Here is a 21606-nt window from a genome sequence, read left to right on the forward strand (position 1 = left end):
AAAAAAAAGGGGGGGTTGGGCAAAAAACATACTTTTCAGTAACAGAATAGCTAAATTTTTTTAATCAAAGAAACTTTTTATAGTCGTTATTTGTACCTCCAAGAAAGAAGACTGAAAGCTGTGGGATAAACAAAGATAGGAAAGCTTGGGCTTCTAGTTGGCATTCTACCACATATCCAGTTACTTCTACATTCTTTTTCTCAGTTAATTCATTTGTAAAATACAGTTAATAATATTGTTCCCTATATTCTACTTCACAAGTGAGTATCAAATATAAGAAGCCCTCTTTGAGGGCCTCCCTGGTGGAGCAAGGGGTCAAGGGCTGCACTATGAAGCCATCCTTAGCCGCTGCAGCACGAGTTCGATCCCAGCCAGGGAGCTGACCCACAAGGTCAGCTTCTTCTGTCTTGCCCACTGCTCCCTTCAGCAGTGAGTTTCAGTAGATCTGCCTGTTCTGTTCCCCACTCCATCTCTGATGAATCCTCTCACCACCCCTGATCACACCTCTGGACTGTGCATAAATAAATCTTAAAAAAAAAAAAAAAAAGAAGCTCTTTGAAAAAAATAGAAATCATTATAGAAGTGCAAAGTATTATTCCTAAAAAGCATTCTTTTGCTAACCCAAACTTTGTTTTTCTTTAATCTGTATTCAGTATAGATTTCTTTTCCTATTTAAACCAGTGTTTCCCAAACTGTGGGCAACAGACAAGTTGCCATCAAAAGGGTTGTGGAAAATTATTAAAATCTACTGAGCCCAGCCCAAAACCTACAAAAATTTTGGAACCCATACTTTAAATAGAAGTAGGCATTAAACCATCTTTCCCATTTCTCTGAGAAGGGTTTGGGCTGAAATCCAGTAGTGGGAGCAGTCTGTAAGGTTTGCCCCCCTCACACACACACCTAGAGTCAAATAGGCTGGTAAAGTAGCACAAATGGTGACCCCATTGACTCAACCACAGCAGAAGCCAAAGAACATTCAATGAAAAGAACAATGTGAATGCCACTTTGTAGACAAACGTGAACCCAGTTTAGCTTTAAGGATGGCATCTCTTGGAAAACACCATCTCCTGGGCAGCTGCTTTGATTACTGTCCCCAATTAACTTAGCAAAGTCTCAAAAATAGAAGGCAGCCTCTGTTCTGTTATATAATAAACAGTTCTTTATTTGAAATGACAATATTTACTTTTCCTATAGTGAACTCCAGCAGCTTACTAGGCAGTGGACAAACAGTAGAAATGCCTAAAATGGAAACTTGAGAAAGCAGTTTAGCTAGTACAGTTTACTCTAACTTTCTACTTGACCAACAAGTAATTAGAAGATCCCTTCCATGTTTCTCTCACATTTTATCTAGTTTATACAGGATGGGCAGAATTGATACAACTTTGTTAACACAGTGTGTCTCTGTCATACTGTGGTGAGTCTTGAACATGTGGAACAGAGGGCAGACATGAGTTCTCCAGTGGGCAAGTATTTAAGCAGGGGTGTGTGGGGTGGGGGCAGGAAGGGGAGTTGTCCCATGGAAGATTTTTCTGAGGGATTCTACTCAGAGCAGCAGGTTCAATGAATGACCTGAAGGCTTCTTTCAACAGCAAAGAACCTAGTCTCTATGTTTTTATAACTTCATTTTCAAGTGACCTTTAAAAGGGAGAAATAAAGTAAATTATGGTTTTGATCTTTTTTAGAATTTAACCTCCCTCTTATAATCAATAAGTTGTGACTTATATACTTTGTCCTTTATTGTAAAAACCCTATTTATACCTTTATAAACAAGAAATGACAAAAATTTGCATTTAGACATGACTTTGTACTTTTTCTTAGATTTTGTTTTCCACTCCACTTACCATATCGTGGCAACTTTCCAGAGCACCTATATTTCTTGAAAATCTTGGGGGAGGAGAACCAAGTTGGTTAAGCTGTTCTGAAAGGGTCAGGCACTAGAAAATGTGTTTTTAAAATCTTTCAGTTGTTTTTTTTTTCCTAAAGATTTACTTATTTATATATACAAGAACTGGAGTACAGGACAGGTTGGGGAGGAGTTTGGGGGGAAAGAGGATTCATCAGAAACAGAGTAGGGAGCAGAACAGACAGATCTACTGAAATATACCTCTGAGGGGAGCAGAGGGGCAAGACAGAAGAGTTCTGCTGTGCCATGTGAGTCAGCTCCACTTCCTGATCTGGGATCAAACTCATGCTGAGGTGACTGCAGAGAGCTTCACAGTGCTGCACTTTAATCCCTTGAGCCACCAGGGAGGCCCCAAAATCTTCCAGTTGAATGCCAGTAGTAGTGGCTTCTTGTTTTTCTCTCCCTCCCCACTCCCCACTTTTGTGCCCTGTTCTTCAATCAATGACACTTAATTTTTATTTCTGGGGCTTAAATTTTCTTCAGAGATTTTACTTTCGTGTCTCACTCTCCTGGACTGGTGTCATTTTCTTGCTAATCGTAGAGAAGAAATAGCCATTTAGAGAGTAGTTTCCTATATAATTACTAGCTAGAAACATTTTAATTCCTACAAAATTCTTCAGAAACCCAAAGGTCCTCTCACTTTCCCTCCATAAAAATTTTATTTTTCAAAATCATAGAGAAAAGTAAATACTGCTTAGGTAAAAATTTGAGTGTGAAGAATTCCTATTGACAGAATCTTCCATTTTTAAAATGTTCCTTACAAGGCCTCCCCGGTGGCACGAGGGATTGTCTCACCCTATGAAGCTATCGTACAACTACTGCATCATGAGTTCGATCCCCAGCTATGGAGCTGACCCACATGGTGCAGCAGACCTCTCCTGTCTCACCCACTGCTCCCTTCAGCAGTGCATTTTCAGTCAATCTACCTGTTCTGTTTCCCACTCTGTTTCTGGTGAAGCCTCTTACCAACAGCCCTTGGCCTCCCTCACCTCAGGCCTATACCCCAGCTCTTTTATACATAAATAAATCTCTTAAAAATAAATAAATGTGGGACCTCCCTGGTGGCGCAGCGGGTTAAAGCGCAGCACTAAGAAGCTTAAGCCATTTCAGCATGAGTTCAATTCCCGCCTGCCCTGGGAGGAGATCCACATGGCGTGGCAGATCTCTCCTGACTCGCCCACTGCTCCCCCTCAGCAGTGTACTTCGTGGATCTGCCTGTTCTGCTCCCCAGTCTGTCTCTGGTGAATCCTCTCACCCTCCGCATCTCTGGCCTGTCCCCCAGCTCTATATGAATAAATAAATAAATCTTTAAAAATAATAATAAAATAAGAAATAAATAAATGTTTCTAATACTGGATGGTTTTGCTCATAGCAGGAGTATAATGGACCAGGCAAGAAAATAATAAGAATAATGAACAGCCATATACCAGAGACATTTTGTGGGGGTGGAGTGGGGAATGGAATCAAAAAAGGGGGGGGAGGGGGAAGGAAGGGAAGTGCACTGGACTATGGTGATGGCACATGGGTGACCTGGTGATGGGAAACCCACAAGGATTACAATTGAGATGAAAAAAAAAGTACAAAATAATGTAAAAATAAACATATAATATAAAAAAAGAAACGTAAAAAAATAAATATTTCTATCTCAGGCAGAGTGAGCATTTAATTCTTAAAGAATAACCCACTAAATGTTACATAAATTATATGGGGTATTTGTTATAATGCAGAGTCCATGGTCCTACTTAAAATCCAGGAAATCAAAAAGTGTAGGGGTACAGCCCATTTTTACAAAAGCCTCCATGAGTGCCTGCTAAGATTTCTGAAGCACTGACCTCAAGATTAACCAAATCCTTAATTTTGTGGAATATCTAGTACTTCATCTCCTCAATAAACCAATGAAAGAATGGTAAGCATTGGAAATGCAGGCCAAATCTTGTCATAGAATATGTATTCTATTGTAACCCTGTTTGTGAACACTTAATAGCTTCTCTGTGGGACAGTTAAGCTGTAGTAATTACCTCATGGTTCTGTAATCTGTGTCTCCTCCCACATGACATTTGCACCAACTAAAACTATGGCTAATGTCCAGTGAGGATGGAAAAAGTACCAGATTTGGATGGACTGTGCCACTTCATGTTAAGATTTTTTTCTTTGTATTTTAAAGATGTGGGTGAGTTTTTTCACAAATCTTAAACCTGAACTACAGAATCTAATTTAAGGAGAATAATATTTTACATAGGTTCATTAAGTCTCAATCACTTTAATCACAGATCTCCTTATTGATAACTGCTTTTTTGATAAATTAGGAAGGGTCTGGGATTCATAGCACTTATCCCCAATCTTCTCCTGAATAGAATTCCATGGACAAATTCTACAACCTCTGCCATATTTTTGTGATAGAGATAATCACTCTTTGTAATAAGAAGAATGCCTCCCAAAGTTCTAAAACGATAAATGAGATCAGGCTCATAAAATGTTAAAGATTCTTTAGTGAGGGATCCTATAAAAAGTGTAAATTATTAGTATTCCTTTTATAGGCCTTTAATGATTTATCAACCTGTCAATGATGAATCTGACTCTTGAAATGTTTCACTTCTTGATTTTTCAGTTGCTATTATGCAGCCTGTTCTTTCAAAATTTTGCTTACCCCAAATTATGGATTTTTGACACTTTAGCTGGAAGCCAAGGAAAACCAGCATCTATGTGCATATGACAATCATTAAACTCATTAATAGTAAAGAACCCCCAGTTGGCTGAAAAGAGTATTCAATAATAATAATAATAATGAACAGCTATATACCAGAGACATTTTATGGGGATGGAGTGGAGAATGGTATCAAAAACAGTGGGGGGAGGGAAATGCACACGGGTGATTTGGTGATGGGAAGCCCAAGGGGATTACAACTGAGATGGAAAAATGCACAAAATGACATAAAAGTAAACTATTTTATATTTATATATATAAAAGAGTGTTCAAAAAGTTTTCCACTGTCTTGAATTTGCAGAATGGGAGGAAGAATGTTAAAATATGAATTAGTCTACTGTCTGAAGGTCATTGTAATACACAATTGTGTTAATTTAAAAGTTTATTTTATAAGGATAAAATATGTAACTTTTATGGAAAAGAAAAGTGCTGAAGAAACAAATATCTGGGATATATTGATTAACAGATAAAATGGATTTTGCAAAGAAGAGTGAGTAATGCATGTAGTGGTGTGCTGAGTTGCTCTTCTTGAACAGTAGTAGGTCCATATGGAGAAAAAGCTTCTGGAACTAAGTAAATGACAAATCACTATTGAGAAGTTCCTTGCAGAGCAACATGAAAGAAAAATATTTATATCCAGCTTGACAGTGGCTACAAAGAGATCTGGGGATAGTTCAGTTGCTTGGGTTTGGTTGACTTCATTTCTTGAACAAATTTGGGGATTAAACATTCACAAATGTTCCCAATATTTTCTGAACAAGGAAGTGAGATATTAGTACTTTTTTTTTTCAGTGTTGTAGCTACCATTATAGCAGCTGTCAGTTAGTCTTAATGTTAAACCTTATAGAAGGATCAATATATTTTGATTTGAGAGTTTCCTCCACATGGTAAAAATAAAATGTGAACTTTCAATAACTGGCATGAAAAATTTTAGTAATACCCAGTGTAGTTTCAGAAACTAGAGCTTTTACATAACATGGAAGTTTTAATGTTTCGAAGGCTCAGTCAATTATGTAGTGTACAAGAGTGAAGCCTAAATTACCCATTCAGAAGGGTAACTCAATAGCCCACAAGTCTGGATCCATGTATTCAGATGGACAGATACACTTCATTTCTCCTGGGAAGTTGAGTTTTAAAAAGCTATCACTCAGAACAGATGGTTTTATGATTGCAAGAAAAAGTATCTAAAGATAACAGAGTTGCTATAAAAAAAAGGTGAGATGCCTTTTTGAGTATTAATAGATGAAAACATCACAATTTAAATGAAGCTGTGAATCAAAAAATGTTTAAAATTGCAAATTAAAAAATCTTGTGCAGAAGGTTTGAAGCATATGGACACCCACCCAGTTTGCAATGAGGGCAATGGGAGCCCCAGACTTTAGCTTATTAAAGATGACCTTTCCCCTCTCTAAAATTTCAAAGCTGACGTTTCAAGTGCTGAGCAGACTGTGTGCCATATGTAACATGACCTCAGTTCCACTCTGCCCGAGCACTGATGGCATCACTAATGAGAGGTGAAAGGTCCTTTTCTTGCAGCTTTTTCAGAAACCCACCAAATCTTGCTTGTGGCTCAACCCTCCCCCTCCCCTTCAAGAGAAATGTATTTAATACACAACCTCAAAACATTTTTATTACAGGTCGATTTGCTTATAGCAACAGCCAAATGGCAGGATGTACAATCACATGCAGAAGAAAATATTTATTTTGACTCAGAAGGCAAGGGATTAAGAGAACATTGTATTAACCTAGCCTTTCATCTATGTTTTAACGGGAAATTCTCCAGAGGCATCCATTGAAGTTCTATTTTTTTTTTTTTATAAAAAGTATCAAAGACCTTTAGGAGACCAGGTGTGTGTTTATCTCAGAGGAAGAGAAAAAAAGGAAGAAATCATATTGGGGGAAGGCAGCATTCACAGAGCTCCTTCAGAAACTGCAGAAAGATATATGTGCAGGAATTTGTTACAGAAATTCCTACCAGCTTCATCCACTCTCCCTCCCCCCTGCTCCTTGGAAACAAAATAGCTTTTTTCCTAAGCAGGTTGTTATCATATTCATGGCATGGTCAATTTCCGTTTGCCAAGAAAATATTTAGGCTGATCAAAGAAATTAGAAAATCGGATGAATAGAAACAGACGTTCCCACAAGAGAAGCGTTTCTCAATGTGAAGAGACAAGCGGATTGCAGCCCACCCAGTCATTCTTGCCAAAAGCGGAACTACCGGGCCACCTGGATGCTGCTGGAAGGTCTAGGAAAGAGTCCCGTCTCCTCGCGAAATTCACATGGAGATTGCTGCTTGAGACTCTCTAGTGGCGGACATGTAAGGAGTTGATCAGTTCTACTGTCTGTGTACAAACCAGGAGGGCCTACAACTACTTTCAAGTATACAAAAAGGCCTTTCAACAGATGAGTGAGTTTGGGATTCTTTTGTTTTGCTTTGCCTGGTTTATTATAAGCATAGGAAGTCAAGAATACATTATCCCTTGTAAAGGACAGAAGAGAAGGCTGTAATTTTGGAATGGAGGGGCAGCACTTTCTCCGAGTTAATATAAATACAGTTTTCATATGTGTGAGTTTGAGTGAGGAATGATTCCTAATAGTCCCAGGACCCTCTAGGCTCTGCGTGTGCGCCACGGTGAAACGGTAACAGAAAAATGAGGGTCTTTCTCCCTTCCTAGTTTCTGGACTAGGCGAGCCCTAACTAGGTGAGGTTATCTGCAGTGGCGCTTGGATGTGAACGACTGGTTGAGTCGCTATTTCATTCGGTAGAATTCACAAAACAGCTCCCTCCCTCTCACCTCGGGCAAACTGGAGCATTCCCCTTGCCAGTGTAGCGTCGTCGACCTTACCCCGACGCCTCCAGTTTTCCGAAAGCGAGGGAGGGATGATCCCGAAGAAAGGCAACTGTAGGGAAAGGAGACCTTTTTTGAGGGGTGGGGGTAAAAAGGGCCTTAGAAGACTCCTTTCTTGCAGTCCCGCTCGGGGCTACGAGGGCTAGCGAAGCCATGATTCGCCCAGAGGTTCCCGGACTGAGGGCCGTGAAGCCGCTTTACTGTAACACTAGCTTCCACCCGCTGCGCGCCCATCACCTTGAGGGCTCAATCCGGCAGGTTTTCTTTTCTTTTTTGTTTCGGTTCCTGCCGGCCCGGCCTAGGATCCTTTGCCAGGAAGACAGCGCCCTCTCTCTCTCCAGCCGCACCCGCCGCGGGCCTGCGACCCCTCCCAGCTCGGCTGACCTCCCCACGCCTCCTTTTCACCCCCACCCTCCCGGCCAGGTCCCCTCCTTCCTCACGCCCTTGCGCCTCTCCAACCTAATAACGGCTGGGGAACAACCGAGAGAGCCGCGGGGTCCAAAGCCCGCACGCGTCCCGGCCGCTGGGCCGGCTCCGCTGGAGCAAGCGACCTCTGTCTGCAGGACTGGGCGGAGCCGTCGCCGGCGCAGACTCGGCGCCGGAGAGCTCTCGCGCGGCCCCGGAGGGGTTCCCGGCGCTGGCGGCTAGAATGGGGTGAGGCCGGGCTCCCGAAACCCGCACCGCCGGCCAACCGGAGGGGCGGTGAGCACGCGGTGCTGCTACCTCTTCCTAGCGCGCGCTCGGGGACTTGGCTTCGTGCGCGCAAACCTGGCAGAGCCACTTCTGCGGAACTCCAGAAAGGGCTGGAGAAACCTCGGCCCAGACCTGCTCGCGGGTGGTGGTTGGAGGTGGTGGGTGAATTTAAACAGACTAGAAAAGCTCTTACGGCCTTGAACCTAGGTCTCCAATTTCCCTTCGCAGTCCGCTGGCTGCCTGGAAGGCTCATCCTGCCGGCTTCAAAGAGGGCTGAGCCAGATACAGCGGCGGCGTTGAAAACGTTGTCAATTCAGAGTCGAGGCGGGTGGGCCAGACGCGCGGGAGGGGCGTGGATGAGTGGACACTTTCCCAGGACCCTCCACCCAGAATCTCCCCCGCAGCTCAGAGGACTTGTGCTTCAGACAATTGACGCGCGAGCTTGTCAGGAACAGAGGCAGTCGAACATCAGCCCGTGAAAACTCGGATCTTTGTGAACCCAAACAATGTACGCGTGCGGGAATGCAAAAACGTTTCCCTTGGCGTGAATTTACACCGACCTAGACACAGGCTTGAAGTGCTCCAACTTCCCGAAACCCCTCTTGGAGCCCGGGAGTCACAGAGGGAGTTCGCCTCGAGCTGACCCGGCAGCAGTGCGCAGGCGGCTCCCAGAAATGCACTAATTGAGTCACAAACCACCGGCCGCCCCTAACAAAGCGATCCATCTCCGCAGCTCTGCGCCCAATTTGTCCGAAGCACTTTCTTCCGCAATTCAGAAGCATTATCTTGTTTTTAAAAGTATCGTGGCAGAAATGTGGCAATTATCCTAGGCTCGGGTTACGCTAAATGGCTTTAGGCTGAGAAACACAAGTATACAAATGCTGAGAACGTGCTGATCGCCTTGCTGCTGGGTCTGGAACACGGGCTGGGGAGGCGAGAGAAATTGCCGCCGGGAGAAGCTGGTCTGAGCGTGGACCTCGGTCCTCTCTCCCTGTGGCACCAACCAGAAAGAAGTGTTGGTTGGGCCTTTATCCGGAGAGGTTAAGGATTTCCTTAGAAGTTGAGAGAGAATGGGTCTTAGTTGGTCTAGCTTCTGGCCTGAGCTTTGGGTCAGAAACAGGTTGGAAGCTTCAGGCAAGGCTGGGGTGAGGCTAGACAGCTCAAGGGTCAGCAGCAGAAATGGGGAAGAATCCAGTTTTTCTTCTGGACTGTTGCACTAACATTGGGGAGCAGAATGGCCTAGTAAAGAACCTATTCGGAAGAACTGGGAGAGGCTCCTGCCAGGGTAGGCCAGGGAGTCCTGCGGATGCTGAGGCTAGAGCTGGAGAGGCCCAGAGTCCTGGAGGCATCTCCGCACTACCGGAGGAGAAAGGCTCTAGTGGTCTTCATTTCGGTCCGCCAGGGTGAGTTTGGGCCTGGACAAATGGGAAGAAAATAATAAAGTAGCAAAAGGCATTCAGGCGGGAGGGCCGGGCATACAGATGCCTGCTTGACCCAGCTGCCCAGCCCACAATGGTAGCCACGCCGTGCGCTTCTCTTTCTCCTTCTGTTCAACCAGCCCCCACATCTTGAAATAATCAGCAGCGGAGAAGGGACTCGTCCCCTTGGCATCTCAGGTTAAAGAAGGAGGTCCAGGAAAATGTGGTAGAGCCATTACAAGAAACCCGAGCCGCAGTCATCAGGGACTCCAATTGCCATCGCATTAGGATTGATTAGAGACCAGCAGTACCGTAATGACCCGGAAAGAGGGGCAGCCGGGGATTATTAATATCAGAATGTGGCGGGGCTGAAGGGAGGGAGGGAAGAGCAAAGTGGGGAGGAAAAGTTTTAAGTTACTAGGATTTATATATAAGTGCAGGCTTACCTGAGGAAACCGGATAGGCAGCGAATCACACAAACAGTAAATCTAATTGCATCTAAAATTTCACGAAGCCTGATTTTTTTGGAGGGGAGGGGAGTAAAATTATTCTGATAGCCACACCAACGACATGCATATAGTTTTATGAATTTATTGCAAGAATTTCGGCGAAGAATTCAAAGCCTAGTGCTGGATGTCCACTTTCCTTACCACTGGGCCTCTAACAAAATTTGGAGAGAGCATTTCTGAGTCACTTAGGTCTTCTTTCCAGGGCTTTGAGGCATGGAATAGGCTTTTTTTTTTTAAGCATCTGTGGAAGAATAAGCCAAAACTTAATTGAAATAGGGGTACCTGGGTAGTGGTTTTTGTTTTTTTGTTTTGTTTAAGACACCAACGATTAGGATCCCTAAGAGATGTAGAGAAGAGAGTGGTTTGTCTCCTTTCTTGGACTATGAGCCAAAACAAATCAGCCCCTGATGGTCTGGGCTGAAACGCAGCTCACTGGATAATTAACTCCATCTTTCCAGTCCACCCTAACTGTTTATTTAGTGTCACCCCGCATTACCATCACTAGCACTTTCCTCTGAACAGGAGGAACTGCAGGCTTTCACCTCCCAAAAGGAAATTCTTTTTAGCTTAGACAGATGCTGTATTCAGGATGTGCATTAGTTGAGAAAAAAAAGTTGATTGGAAATTCAATGGAAGATAAGACTCTTGGAGAGTATCTTTTTGTTAACTTGCTCTAAGGCAATATTAATAAAGGGAAGTGGAAGCAAGAGTGACTTATATTCTAAAGAACTGATTGTGATTACACTTTCCTGCACTTTCTAGAAAGGGGTTTGGTATCTATGTTCAGTGGCATCTTCTGGCTCAAATGTGAAGGTTGTTTAGTCCCTGGGCCTAAGCCTTTGCAGAATTCAGCTGAAGTTGGCCTTTTCCCTTCGGGCTGCTAACTCACCTCCTCCCATCCTACCCGCGGGTGGCCCCACCTTTCGACGCCGCAGCTCATCTTACCGATCCCCACCTACTGAGCCCGACGCGCTTCTGCACGGACTTCAGCGTCTACTCACCCACGCTGCTTCGGTGAGCTACATCAGCACGCTAGATCTGCGAACCCTTACTGCGCTCTGGTCCTGGGCAGAAAGAAACAGGCAAAGGCTCGCAGAGCCATGAGGAAGGGAGTGGAAAAGAGAGAGAGGAAGAAATAGAGAACTTCAAGGGGGAGGAGTTGTGAGGAAAGGGGAGACAGCGGGAGACAGACAATAAAAGAATGAAAGAATAAGAAAAAGATTCACACACAGAAGCGTCCACTGTGAGACAGAGACTACTATAGAAAAAGACACCAAGGAGAGAGACACTTTCAGAAAGAGACTAGTCTAGACGTGGGGACACACGCAGAGGAAGAGAATGACCACTCCAAACACATCGCCTCCCAGCATTATCCTCCTTCAATGTGAGTCCCCTCTGTCGGCGTCTCTCAATCAGTTTGCTTTTCCCTTTCTCTTCTTTCCCCCGACCCTACCTAGTACGGGTAGACACTGTATTTTCAGAAGTCAGGCGGGGCGATAGGGATTTTAGCAGCAAGCCGGGCTCCCAGCCCTTTCTGTTTGTCCAGGTGTGGGCAGGGGGGTGGGGGTGTCGGTCTCCCGGCATCTTGGGCTGGGGCCGCATTTTCTCATCAAGGGAGAGGGAGGCTCTGCTCGCACATTTCCCGCTTCCAGGAGAAAATTCCCTCTCCCTTCCCTCCCTCCCTCCATATATATATATATATATATATATATATATATATATATTAGAGGAACAGACAAATCTTCATTGTTCAGAAATAAGCCGTGGAGGCTGGCTGGCTCCCCTCGGCGGGACTGTGTGAGGCTGGGAGGGGGGAGTGGGAGAGGGAGGGAGGCCGGAGCCGCGCGGATCCGGTGTCGCGTTGCAGATTCCCACTAAAGATAATGAAACGTGATCTATTTTTCAGAACAGCAAGTGGATGGGAAAGAACCTTGACAACACAAAACTCATTTACTAATGGACTGGTTTTGGGTTTCTCTTCTCCCGGTCCGCAAATCGCCCAGCCTGAGCCCTCGACCTATTCAGACCTCGCGGGGAGCGGCGTCCCCCAGAAGGCAGGTGGGCTGCTGCGCCTGCCAGCTCCAGGCGTCGGAGCTCGGCGTCCCAGTGGTCGAGGGCACCAGGAGTTTCAGACTAAGCAGAATAAAAGAATGTTGTCATGTCAGTCAGGATTTGAGGAGTCTCCGCACTGTCCGAGAGCCACGAAGGCTTTTTTTTTTTTTTTTAATCCAAGAAACACCTTCCGAAGATCTTCTTTTCTAAATATCCGTAGGAAGAGTAGGATCCCCGCTGTCGTTCTCGGTGGCAAAGGAATTCCAAGAGAGGACGGACAGCTCTAGAGCATCTCGTTCCAATACAGAAAGGAAACAACTTGAACCCAGCCAGAGGTTTTAAAAACTAAGGCCTTAAGTCAAGGTACCCCCTAGAGAGACTAGTGCCTCCGCACAGACCTCCCATAGGCGACTATGAGCTTTTGGAGGTTACCTGTACCTCCGCCAGTCGCATTATTCTTGGGATCCGCGATGCGGCAAAGACAGTAACTAGAGTTGCTCTTTCCCTTTAAATTCCCGACGCATCTCTGTTTTTCGTATGATTTGCATTGACAGCAAAGGTTTTAAGTTACTACAACAACTCAAACCTTTCTGTATGCGATTTAAAATGGATCATTTGGTTTATGTGGTTTGTAAATTCATGTCATTTTACTTCTTTTAGTGGTTTTCAGTGAAAGGTTCCATTTTGGGAAACCTTATATATCTGAGCCAATAATTAACATTTATAACAATTGGTTCCCCTAGCCAAGGGATCGAAATAGCAGGTAGGCTCTTTGGTACAAAAAACGAATAACACTTTTCCTTTCTAATTACGTGATCTATTGGACTTGAAGCAAGGGGAAAGGCTGGCTGTTCCGAACCTGGCCTCTGAGGATGAACATTGCTTCTCAACTACCCGGGTGCCGATATCATCACATCCACATAGTTGTCTTTCCAATTGTCTCCAATTTCCAGTTTGTACAGGTTCCTTTTGAAGAAAGATGAAAAGAAACAGGCAGGGAGACCTGGAGGAAAGGAAGGGGAAAGGTGATCATTTTGGTGTCTAATCGTCATCTCTACTTCCCATCTTATCTTGAAAATTTGTATCACTCATATTGTCCTAACAATGCCTAATTTCCTTACACAAAATTATTGAGCATAAAGTACACTCCTTACTCAATTTACCACTTGTCTTTTAAGAGGCATGACTATTCTTACAGAACCTCCCCCCACCCCCACACATATACATTGTCATTCTGCACACTTGCTCCAGACTTCAGGGTATTAACTGATTTTTAAAGCTGAGTTTAAATCTCTGTTCCGGTCCTCACACAGCTGCCATGTCAATAAGGACTGCTCCAAGCAGAGACATTCCTTCTGGCAGGACACTGCAGACATCGTGAGCACTAAAATAAAACGGCGAAGGAAAATTACCCAGCACATGGGCTTGAGCTCAATCATGCCAGACTTCCAGTTTAGAAAGTAAGTCACTGGACACACCATGTGGTAGGGGCTCTTTTGAAATATCTGCACCCATTAAATACATTTAAAAACAATCCTAAACATAGTGAAATGAAATAGACTCTATTTCATTGTTTCCAAGGTCTAATTGCATGGAATACTATAGAGTTTCAAGTATGCAAAAAGCATTGTCTGGGAGTTCATCAAGAGTCTACTTGGAATCTCCTGAGAGGTAGCTAGGAGGTGGAAGCCATTCTGAGTTTAAAGTGTACATTGCAGGGTGCACTGGTCTGGGTGCATTATTTTAAAACCATATAAATAATACAAAGGGAAACCCACATAGTACTTCTCCCACTTATGTCTCAATATGCAAACAGCTCTGTGGTGCTGGGCTCTGGCTGATAGACCAAAACATATTTAACGAAGACAAGCAAGTTTAAAAGAGTCTAGAACTTGTTCTTTGCATTCACTAAGAGGGCACATTTAAATCAAAAGCATTTTTGAACTGTACTTAAAATTCTGTTTTGAACTTATCTAATCAGAGATAAGTATAGTCATAAAGTCACTCTTCTCCCACCATTCAGTTTCCCTTATCTCTCAGCATTGTTCTTATCTCCTGCCAGTCTTAGCCACTGACAATAGATTATCTTTGTTTAGAGACGCTAATTGTTTTCAAAATCTTTTTAATAATTGCTTTGGAACAAGGTGCGCAAATGAGGCTTAAGATAATTACAGCCTCATTTGTTTGTGCAGTTTTACTAAGCATTTTCCACACATACACATAACAGCAGATGATGGGGCTGAAATTGCAGGAGATCTCTCATTCCCTGACAGTTTAAAAAAAAAAAAAGCCAGCATTGCAACACACACACCTCTTTATTTAATCTTCTTTGGAGCCGCTGTCGCCCTCACTTCGAGGGCAATGTCCCTCTTAGATCAGGGCAAGGATTATGTTACAACAGAATTGCTATTGGAGCTGGACACAGTTTTATTAAATTTACACCCTATCCAGAGTATTTCATATGAGACTCCCCAACCATTTTCCAGCCAAGTACAGCTTTTTAGCATTCCTCTGTGGCAAAGGTGGTCTTCGGAAAACGCAACTTACAAATAGGGAAACTGAGACCAGAAGCCGGCTTAAATCATAGAACATTAACATACCAAATCATAAATGAGCCCTCCAAATCTCTAACTTCTCAGCAGCTATGCTGTAAATGGCTCTCCGCTTGGTCCCAGGAGAGGCAGCCCTCAGAGAAAGGGGAAGCGCTATCCAGCTGGGAGTACTTCTGTCCTTTGGAGGTTGGAGGGGCTGGGGTGGCGGGGCTGGGGTTGAAGTGGTGGAGGTAGGGGCGGGTTTGGGGTGGTGTGAAGATAGTGGGAGTGAGATTGGTCGACCTGGAGAAGGGATGCAGCGGAGGAGGTTAGGTTTCAGCTCAGTCCTGGAGCTAAAACCAGTCCGAAAGAAGTTACTCTTCGCGCGGTTGCCGACCAGAGCCCAAGACTGCTCTTGTATTATTTATCGCGTTCCATAAGCTATTCATCAATGCATTATTTATTCATTCCAACATTAAGGTAATTAAATATGAGCTCACCGGGAAAGGACAAGTCTGCAAGGGACCGGAGTAGGGAGAGGAGGGGAATCAGAGGTCTGGAGTCATTGATTTGTGCAGAGATGTGCGCTGCTGCCCTTAGGTAGCACTGAAGAAGGGGCTCACATTGCAATGTCCTGCCGCACTCACTCACTCCCACTCCTCGGCTCACGAACAGCTCGATTCTCCCCACCCCCATCCCACCCCCCAGTGACTTCCCACCTATTGGGGGTTCTCCTCCTCCCACTACTACCTACCCCCCGCCCGGCTCCACAGCCTCGCCCTCCCCACACTGGGTGGCGCGGCCTCTCCGCCCGGCCGGCGGCGCGCAGGCTGGCCAGCCCCGGATAGGCGCCGCTTGTAGCCAATCAGAGGGCTGGGGACGCTGCGCGCTTTAAGGTCGCTGCGGGGAGAACAGAAACCAAGTTCCCCGGCAACCAGCAGCATCCACCCGGCAAGAGGCTGGAGCCAACGAGGCCCAAAAGGCTGAGGAGTGAGTCGGCCGATCTGTGTCTAGCGCGTACTCCACTCTACCTCTTGATCTTCTTCCACCGCTGTCCACCCCTAAGTTTCGACTTGCTCTTTCGCCTACGCAAAGCCTAGGGAGGGGGATAGGAGCAGCCGCGCCCCCCTCCCTGAGGCCGCCGCCCCCAGCATTTCGGCTCGGTTCCCTGCAGCGTGCGCCCGGGCAGTGCGCCCCGGCAGGCCCCAGCCATGTCGATGCTGCCTTCGTTCGGCTTTACGCAGGAGCAAGTGGCTTGCGTCTGCGAGGTTCTGCAGCAAGGCGGGAACCTGGAGCGCCTGGGCAGGTTCCTGTGGTCACTGCCCGCCTGCGACCACCTGCACAAGAACGAAAGCGTGCTCAAGGCCAAGGCCGTGGTCGCCTTCCATCGCGGCAACTTCCGTGAGCTCTACAAGATCCTGGAAAGCCACCAGTTCTCGCCACACAACCACCCTAAGTTGCAGCAACTGTGGCTGAAGGCTCACTACGTGGAGGCCGAGAAGCTGCGCGGCCGGCCCCTGGGCGCGGTTGGCAAATATCGGGTGCGCCGAAAATTCCCGCTGCCGCGCACAATCTGGGACGGCGAGGAGACCAGCTACTGTTTCAAGGAGAAGTCGCGGGGCGTGCTGCGCGAATGGTACGCGCACAATCCCTATCCATCGCCTCGAGAAAAGCGGGAGCTGGCAGAGGCCACCGGCCTCACTACCACCCAGGTCAGCAACTGGTTTAAGAACCGGAGGCAAAGAGACCGGGCCGCGGAGGCCAAGGAAAGGTACGCGGCGTGCTTCCCGCTGCTCGGGCGACCCCTGGAAGCCTTCCCCACCTCCGCCCTTCCCCGCTCCCGCCGGCACTCGGCTGCATCTTCGCGGCGGGTTGGAGCCGTTCCGTGGGGCGGCGTCCAGGCCTCCGCGGCACTGCAGCGAAAGTTCATGAACTCAGATCGCTTGCTAGGATGGGGGACTCCTGCGATTTGAGCGCCGGCGCGTGGGTTTCTTGGGGCGTGCGTGTAGGGAAATATTGGCTCTAGGTTTGTTTTCTTGTCCCCCTGGCTGGCTAGCGCTAGTGTTGGGTAGAGGGTGACTTTCTAGAAGAACTAGAAAGGAAGCGTTGGTTGCTATTGAGAGGAAAGGGTTTCGGTAGAGCTGAGGGTCTCAAACTTCTTTCCTTTTAAGCTCCCCAGAGGGGTGGAGCTGGCCTGAGACATCTATTCTGCCCCCACCTCTGACCTGTGTTTTCACGGCCTCACTCCTACTAGTCTTTTTAGTGAGAGGACACTGCTTCATTCTGCCTAACTGTACAAAGGGGAGGAATCTTTCAAAAGAAATTCTCACACAAAAAGAGAGCTTTGGGAGAGTTCGCCCTGCATGTACCCCGGAGCCCCAGGCCCAGAAAGGATTGCTTTTTGCCGGGCCTTGCGCGTGGTCCGGCTCGCCGTCAGTCTGGCTGACTGTCCGCACCACCGACCGCGGACGAGCTGTGGGTCTCCAGTAGCGTACGTTTCTCTCCCTGGAGTTATGAAGGCAGTGAAACAAAAAACAAAAACCTGTCTCTGCCTCCGTCCTCGAGCCAGCATCCTGGGCTACCTGGCCGCGCTCCATTCCCGGGTAGGATTTCCGACGGTGACAGGGAAGAGCGAGGGATAGGCGGCGGCAGCTCAGAGAGCTCTCCTAGAATAGAGGAGTTTAGGGGAGAACGTCCGGGCTTCCTTTGTTGGCGTCTGAGCCTGGGGCCCGAAGATGTCGCCTCTGGGGTCCCCTCTGGGTGGGAAAACACTGGGCTTAGGTAAATTTAGCTGAAGTGGGCTTTCTGAAACCCCTACGAGGGAAGGGGGGGGGGATGAGACAGGTCGGCTGTAGGGATGGAGAGAACCGGTGTCCTGGAGGCGGAAGAGGTGAGGGCTTTCTCAGAAATTCTCAGAGGTTTCCTGGTACTGAGTGTGGCTTCTGCTAAGGGGCTCAGGGACTGTATGATTCCAGTGAGACTTCAGTTACAAAACGGCCGTGCTATAAGCCAGGCCCGAGGGCCCACTCCCTGTTGAAATCGGAGAGACTGGCTGCGCTCCCTGTGTTTACTCAGGTCACTGGGCCGCTTTGGACACCACTTCCCATGACCTGTCCTGTGTCTCTGAAACCACAACCTCCGGGCAGGGGGGCAGGGGGGCAGGGGAACTCGACATTTAATTGTTTCCTCAGATGGGAACAGGGCAATTGACTTGATTCACCCCAAACATCTGTGCATTGGGTAACTGTCCCCTGATCGTTTCTTCATCACTAACAACCATTTGCTGGAAGAGTTTCACACTTCGTTACTTCTAAATGTGGTACTGGTTGATATTTTAAAATAACTGAACACATTTAAAAAGAAGTTGAGTGTTTCAAAGAAGTCCTGGTGATCTAACTTCTTAAACTGTGAGAGTAAAGGACTGGCTCCTCAAGAGCTGTCTCCTGGCTCCCCATTTCTCTAGTCTCCTCTACTTCCTCACTTACCCAAAAACCCTTGGGGGTGAGTGGGAGGGTAGGGATCCTCCATTTGGGTCAATGACTGATTGCACAATGGCCCTTTCCTCTTTCCAGCTTCCCTCCCTCCATCTCACACTTTTTTAACCTACTTTTTTTTTTTTAACCATATGGTGTTGTCCTCTATTTCTTAGGGAGAACACCGAAAACAATAACTCCTCCTCCAACAAGCAGAATCAACTCTCTCCTCTGGAAGGGGGCAAGCCGCTCATGTCCAGCTCAGAAGAAGAATTTTCACCTCCCCAAAGTCCAGACCAGAACTCGGTCCTTCTGCTGCAGGGCAGTATGGGCCACGCCAGGAGCTCAAACTATTCTCTCCCAGGCTTAACGGCCTCGCAGCCCAACCACGGCCTGCAAGCCCACCAGCATCAGCTCCAGGACTCTCTGCTGGGCCCCCTCACCTCCAGTTTGGTGGACCTGGGGTCCTAAGTGGGGAGGGACTGGGGCCTGGAGGAGAAGCAGTGACTAGGGACATTTGTAAATAGGATTCAGGAACATTTTTGCAGCTTGTTTCTGGGGTTCTTTGTGCATAAAGGAATGGTGGATTTTCACAAATATCTTTTTAAAACTCAAAACAGTGATCTCAAGCTTAGTTGCATTCTTCTCTCAGACTCTTTCTACTTTTGCATTTCCCCTCCCAGTGCGAAGACCAGGAGAATTAAAGAAAAAAAAAAAAACCCAAACAATGACACCCAGCTCCTCAGTCTTGGTTTTGGGTATCCCTTATATCTACTTCAGTAGCTTCTCTTTCTTTTCAATGAATGAAAATTACAAATCAGCTGAATTTTAATTATTTACTTTTAGTTTATATGGAAAAAAGTATGGGAAGAGGAAAAGGAAATGAAAGAAAGGGGAGACAGAGAGAAGTCAAAACAGTGAAATTAAGAGCCTCCTGTTTGGGAGGAGCTGGTTGTATTCTTAAGGTGAATAGGAAAAATATGATCTTACAGCTTTTTTGATGAAGAAAATTAAGTTTACATTTTTCATATTTAGTGTTAAGCAATTTTACGTAGATTAAAATGAAAGATCAGTATTAGGGGGGAATACAAGTGCCTAAATGTCTTAATGCTCTCTATGTGAGACAGTTAGAAATAGAAGTGACCATTAGTAACACAACTATTTTTGTCAAATTTAGTGGGGTTTTTTGGTTGTTGTTTGTTTTCTTGGGTTTTTTGATGGCAACCTTAAAAAATGTACCAATGTGAAAAAACACTTTCCTGAATGCCATTACTTTTCATGCTCCTGAAACTTTTCTATCTGTAGCCTACTCCTGTGAAAGGTTTCTCCTGTTCCTAGTTTCTAGCTTGCAAAGATATGTGACAAATCTGGCAACCTGGTATTTGTTACTAAAACAGCATGTGTTTTCAGGTTTCTTTTCTATTGTACCTAAACCAGTCTAAATTAAAACTTAGTAGAACACCAGGAGTATGCTTCTGTTTCTGAAAGGTGAGTTGTTTTGGTTGTCATTACCCTTCCCCCTTTCTAACAAATCCTTTTCTTTCTTTCTTAATGATTATGAAATGCAGGGTACTTTAAAAGCCATCACCTGAGCCCAGAGTGGTAACTGACTTAACTATATGACCAAAAAAAAAAAAAAAAAAGGGTGAATTTAGCTTTGGGGTATTTATTTTTATTATTTTAGATAGACAGTTTTGTTTACCACCAGCTCTTCTCCACAGCATTTATATGGTAACTCAGCTCTTTTGCATTAACAAGTTTATGACAAGACTGTGAATGAAAAATAATTTATCTGCTTGGAGAAAAAAGGGAATTAGAACAAGGATAGCAACATTGTGAATTAATCTGTGCAAATAGAAAGCAGACAGGCAGGATAGGAACTATGCAGTACTGCCGAGTAGTGTCCAGGAAAATCCTAGTAAAAATGTAGGCTCCATCTTATTTTTGCCTGGGGCAAAAGTGATGTATCTTTGTATTTAGCTTTTAAAATTAGTAAAACAAATGGCATCATTTATTAAAATTCTCAGGATAACAGGATTGGCTTGCTTGTGCTTTGTAAAATATTGTTCCCCTGAGAGAATCTATTTATTTTCAGTCATGACAGTTTCATACTTTTGATTTTCCTCCATTTGTAAGTGTCACTGTTAATACACTCATTTCTTTCTTACCTTCCCTTGATCCAGGGGACTGAGGTGTGCATGTGCACGCACAAGGAGGGGATTAAGGCCTTATTTTGAGGTTTTCTTAAAATGTCAAATGTCTTTGACTGAGTTCAAGGGAGAAAGGGTCACTGTACTTAACTGTAGTCACTTTTACTTATAAAGTAATTTTTCCGCTCAGTGATGGACAGATGTGCACACAGCCGCTTGGAGACCATCATTTGGATTGGGAGCTCAGGGTCCCAATATCCCTTGTTAGTGTTTTGGATCATTAAGTTGGTGTTTATTTAAGTCACTAGGGTGTTTATTCTCCACGTCTTGGGCCACGGAGAAATGCCACCCTCTGCAGGAGGGGCTCTCACAGGGGATCTCCGCACATTCTTCACATTCACTCCCCAAAACAAACACCCTGCACAAAGATAGCTTTCAATGACCCTGACAGGCTTCAAAGGATACCGCGGAAATCTCCCTGGAAAATAAGGAAGGGCCAATTACTTTAATTTCTTACATGCCCTCCCTTCCTACTCTGATGCCTATCCCCCAACTCTTCCAGCTCTGCTTAATATAATTTTAGACTCATGGAAGTTCTGTCTCTCTGGGTGCACCGGCCCACTTCCTGCTCCTTTGGTTCTGAATCTTGGAAATATCTACAGATCTGGCGAGGAGCAGAGCTGGGCGGGGGCTGGTCCTGTAAAAAGCCCTTGTGATTACTGCTTGTAAACTCGTTAAAAGGACAATTTTCTGTCACAGTCATAAACTCTTTGTAAAACCCCTGGCACTTGATCCAGAGCGCGCATATTCCAGATGTGTTTAATAAGAAATTGCACAATATGCCTCCCTGCACCATGCTCGGCTCAGTCTGGCTAAACCAAGGACAAGCAGGAGGAGGTGAGAAAGCTGGATATTACTTTGAATTTTCTTGGCAATCACTTTAGCGCAATCATTAGGGAAAACTAACCATATTTTTTTTTCCTCGAGGAAATCTTCGAGGACCAGCTGTTAAGGGACCTCCAATTTACCTTCTCTGCGTCACAGTTTAACGGAATCAAAAGCCACTTCACGTTTCTTCTCTACAGATTTCATAACGATAGCCAAAAGTCATGAAAAATGGCTTATAACTAAAGTGCTTTTTAGGATGAAATCCTCCAGCACTTTGCCAAGTTAGATGAAAAAAATAAAAACAACCCACATACAAGGGAGAATTTTTTTTTTTTTTTGACATTTTAATTCTGATCACAGGATTGTTCGGTCCCGCTGCCTGCTGGACTTGACCTCTTGGTTGAGGAAGAAGCTTCTTGAATCCTTGGAGGCCGGC

General features: G+C 45.5%; 1 protein-coding gene across 1 annotated transcript; it reads left to right on the plus strand.

Annotated features, from left to right (window-relative positions):
* The first annotated feature begins 15382 nt into the window (after window positions 1–15382).
* SIX1 (SIX homeobox 1) lies at window positions 15383–19593 on the plus strand. The gene is made up of 2 exons (XM_004681813.2): window positions 15383–16430; window positions 18309–19593. Exons 1-2 carry the CDS (start codon window positions 15871–15873, stop codon window positions 18601–18603), a joined length of 855 nt encoding a protein of 284 aa, XP_004681870.1. The 5' UTR covers window positions 15383–15870; the 3' UTR covers window positions 18604–19593.
* The last annotated feature ends 2013 nt before the right edge of the window (window positions 19594–21606 follow it).

Source organism: Condylura cristata, unplaced genomic scaffold, assembly GCF_000260355.1.
Source record: "Condylura cristata isolate star-nosed mole 26May11 unplaced genomic scaffold, ConCri1.0 scaffold00013, whole genome shotgun sequence".
Taxonomy (NCBI): Eukaryota; Metazoa; Chordata; class Mammalia; order Eulipotyphla; family Talpidae; genus Condylura; species Condylura cristata.

Excerpts from the sequence above, each read along its gene's own strand:
- SIX1 (XM_004681813.2), top strand. The coding sequence starts at position 15,871 with ATGTCGATGCTGCCTTCGTTCGGCTTTACGCAGGAGCAAGTGGCTTGC. Across the intron at positions 16,431-18,308 it reads GCCGCGGAGGCCAAGGAAAG|GGAGAACACCGAAAACAATA; the intron begins GTACGCGGCGTG and ends TCTATTTCTTAG.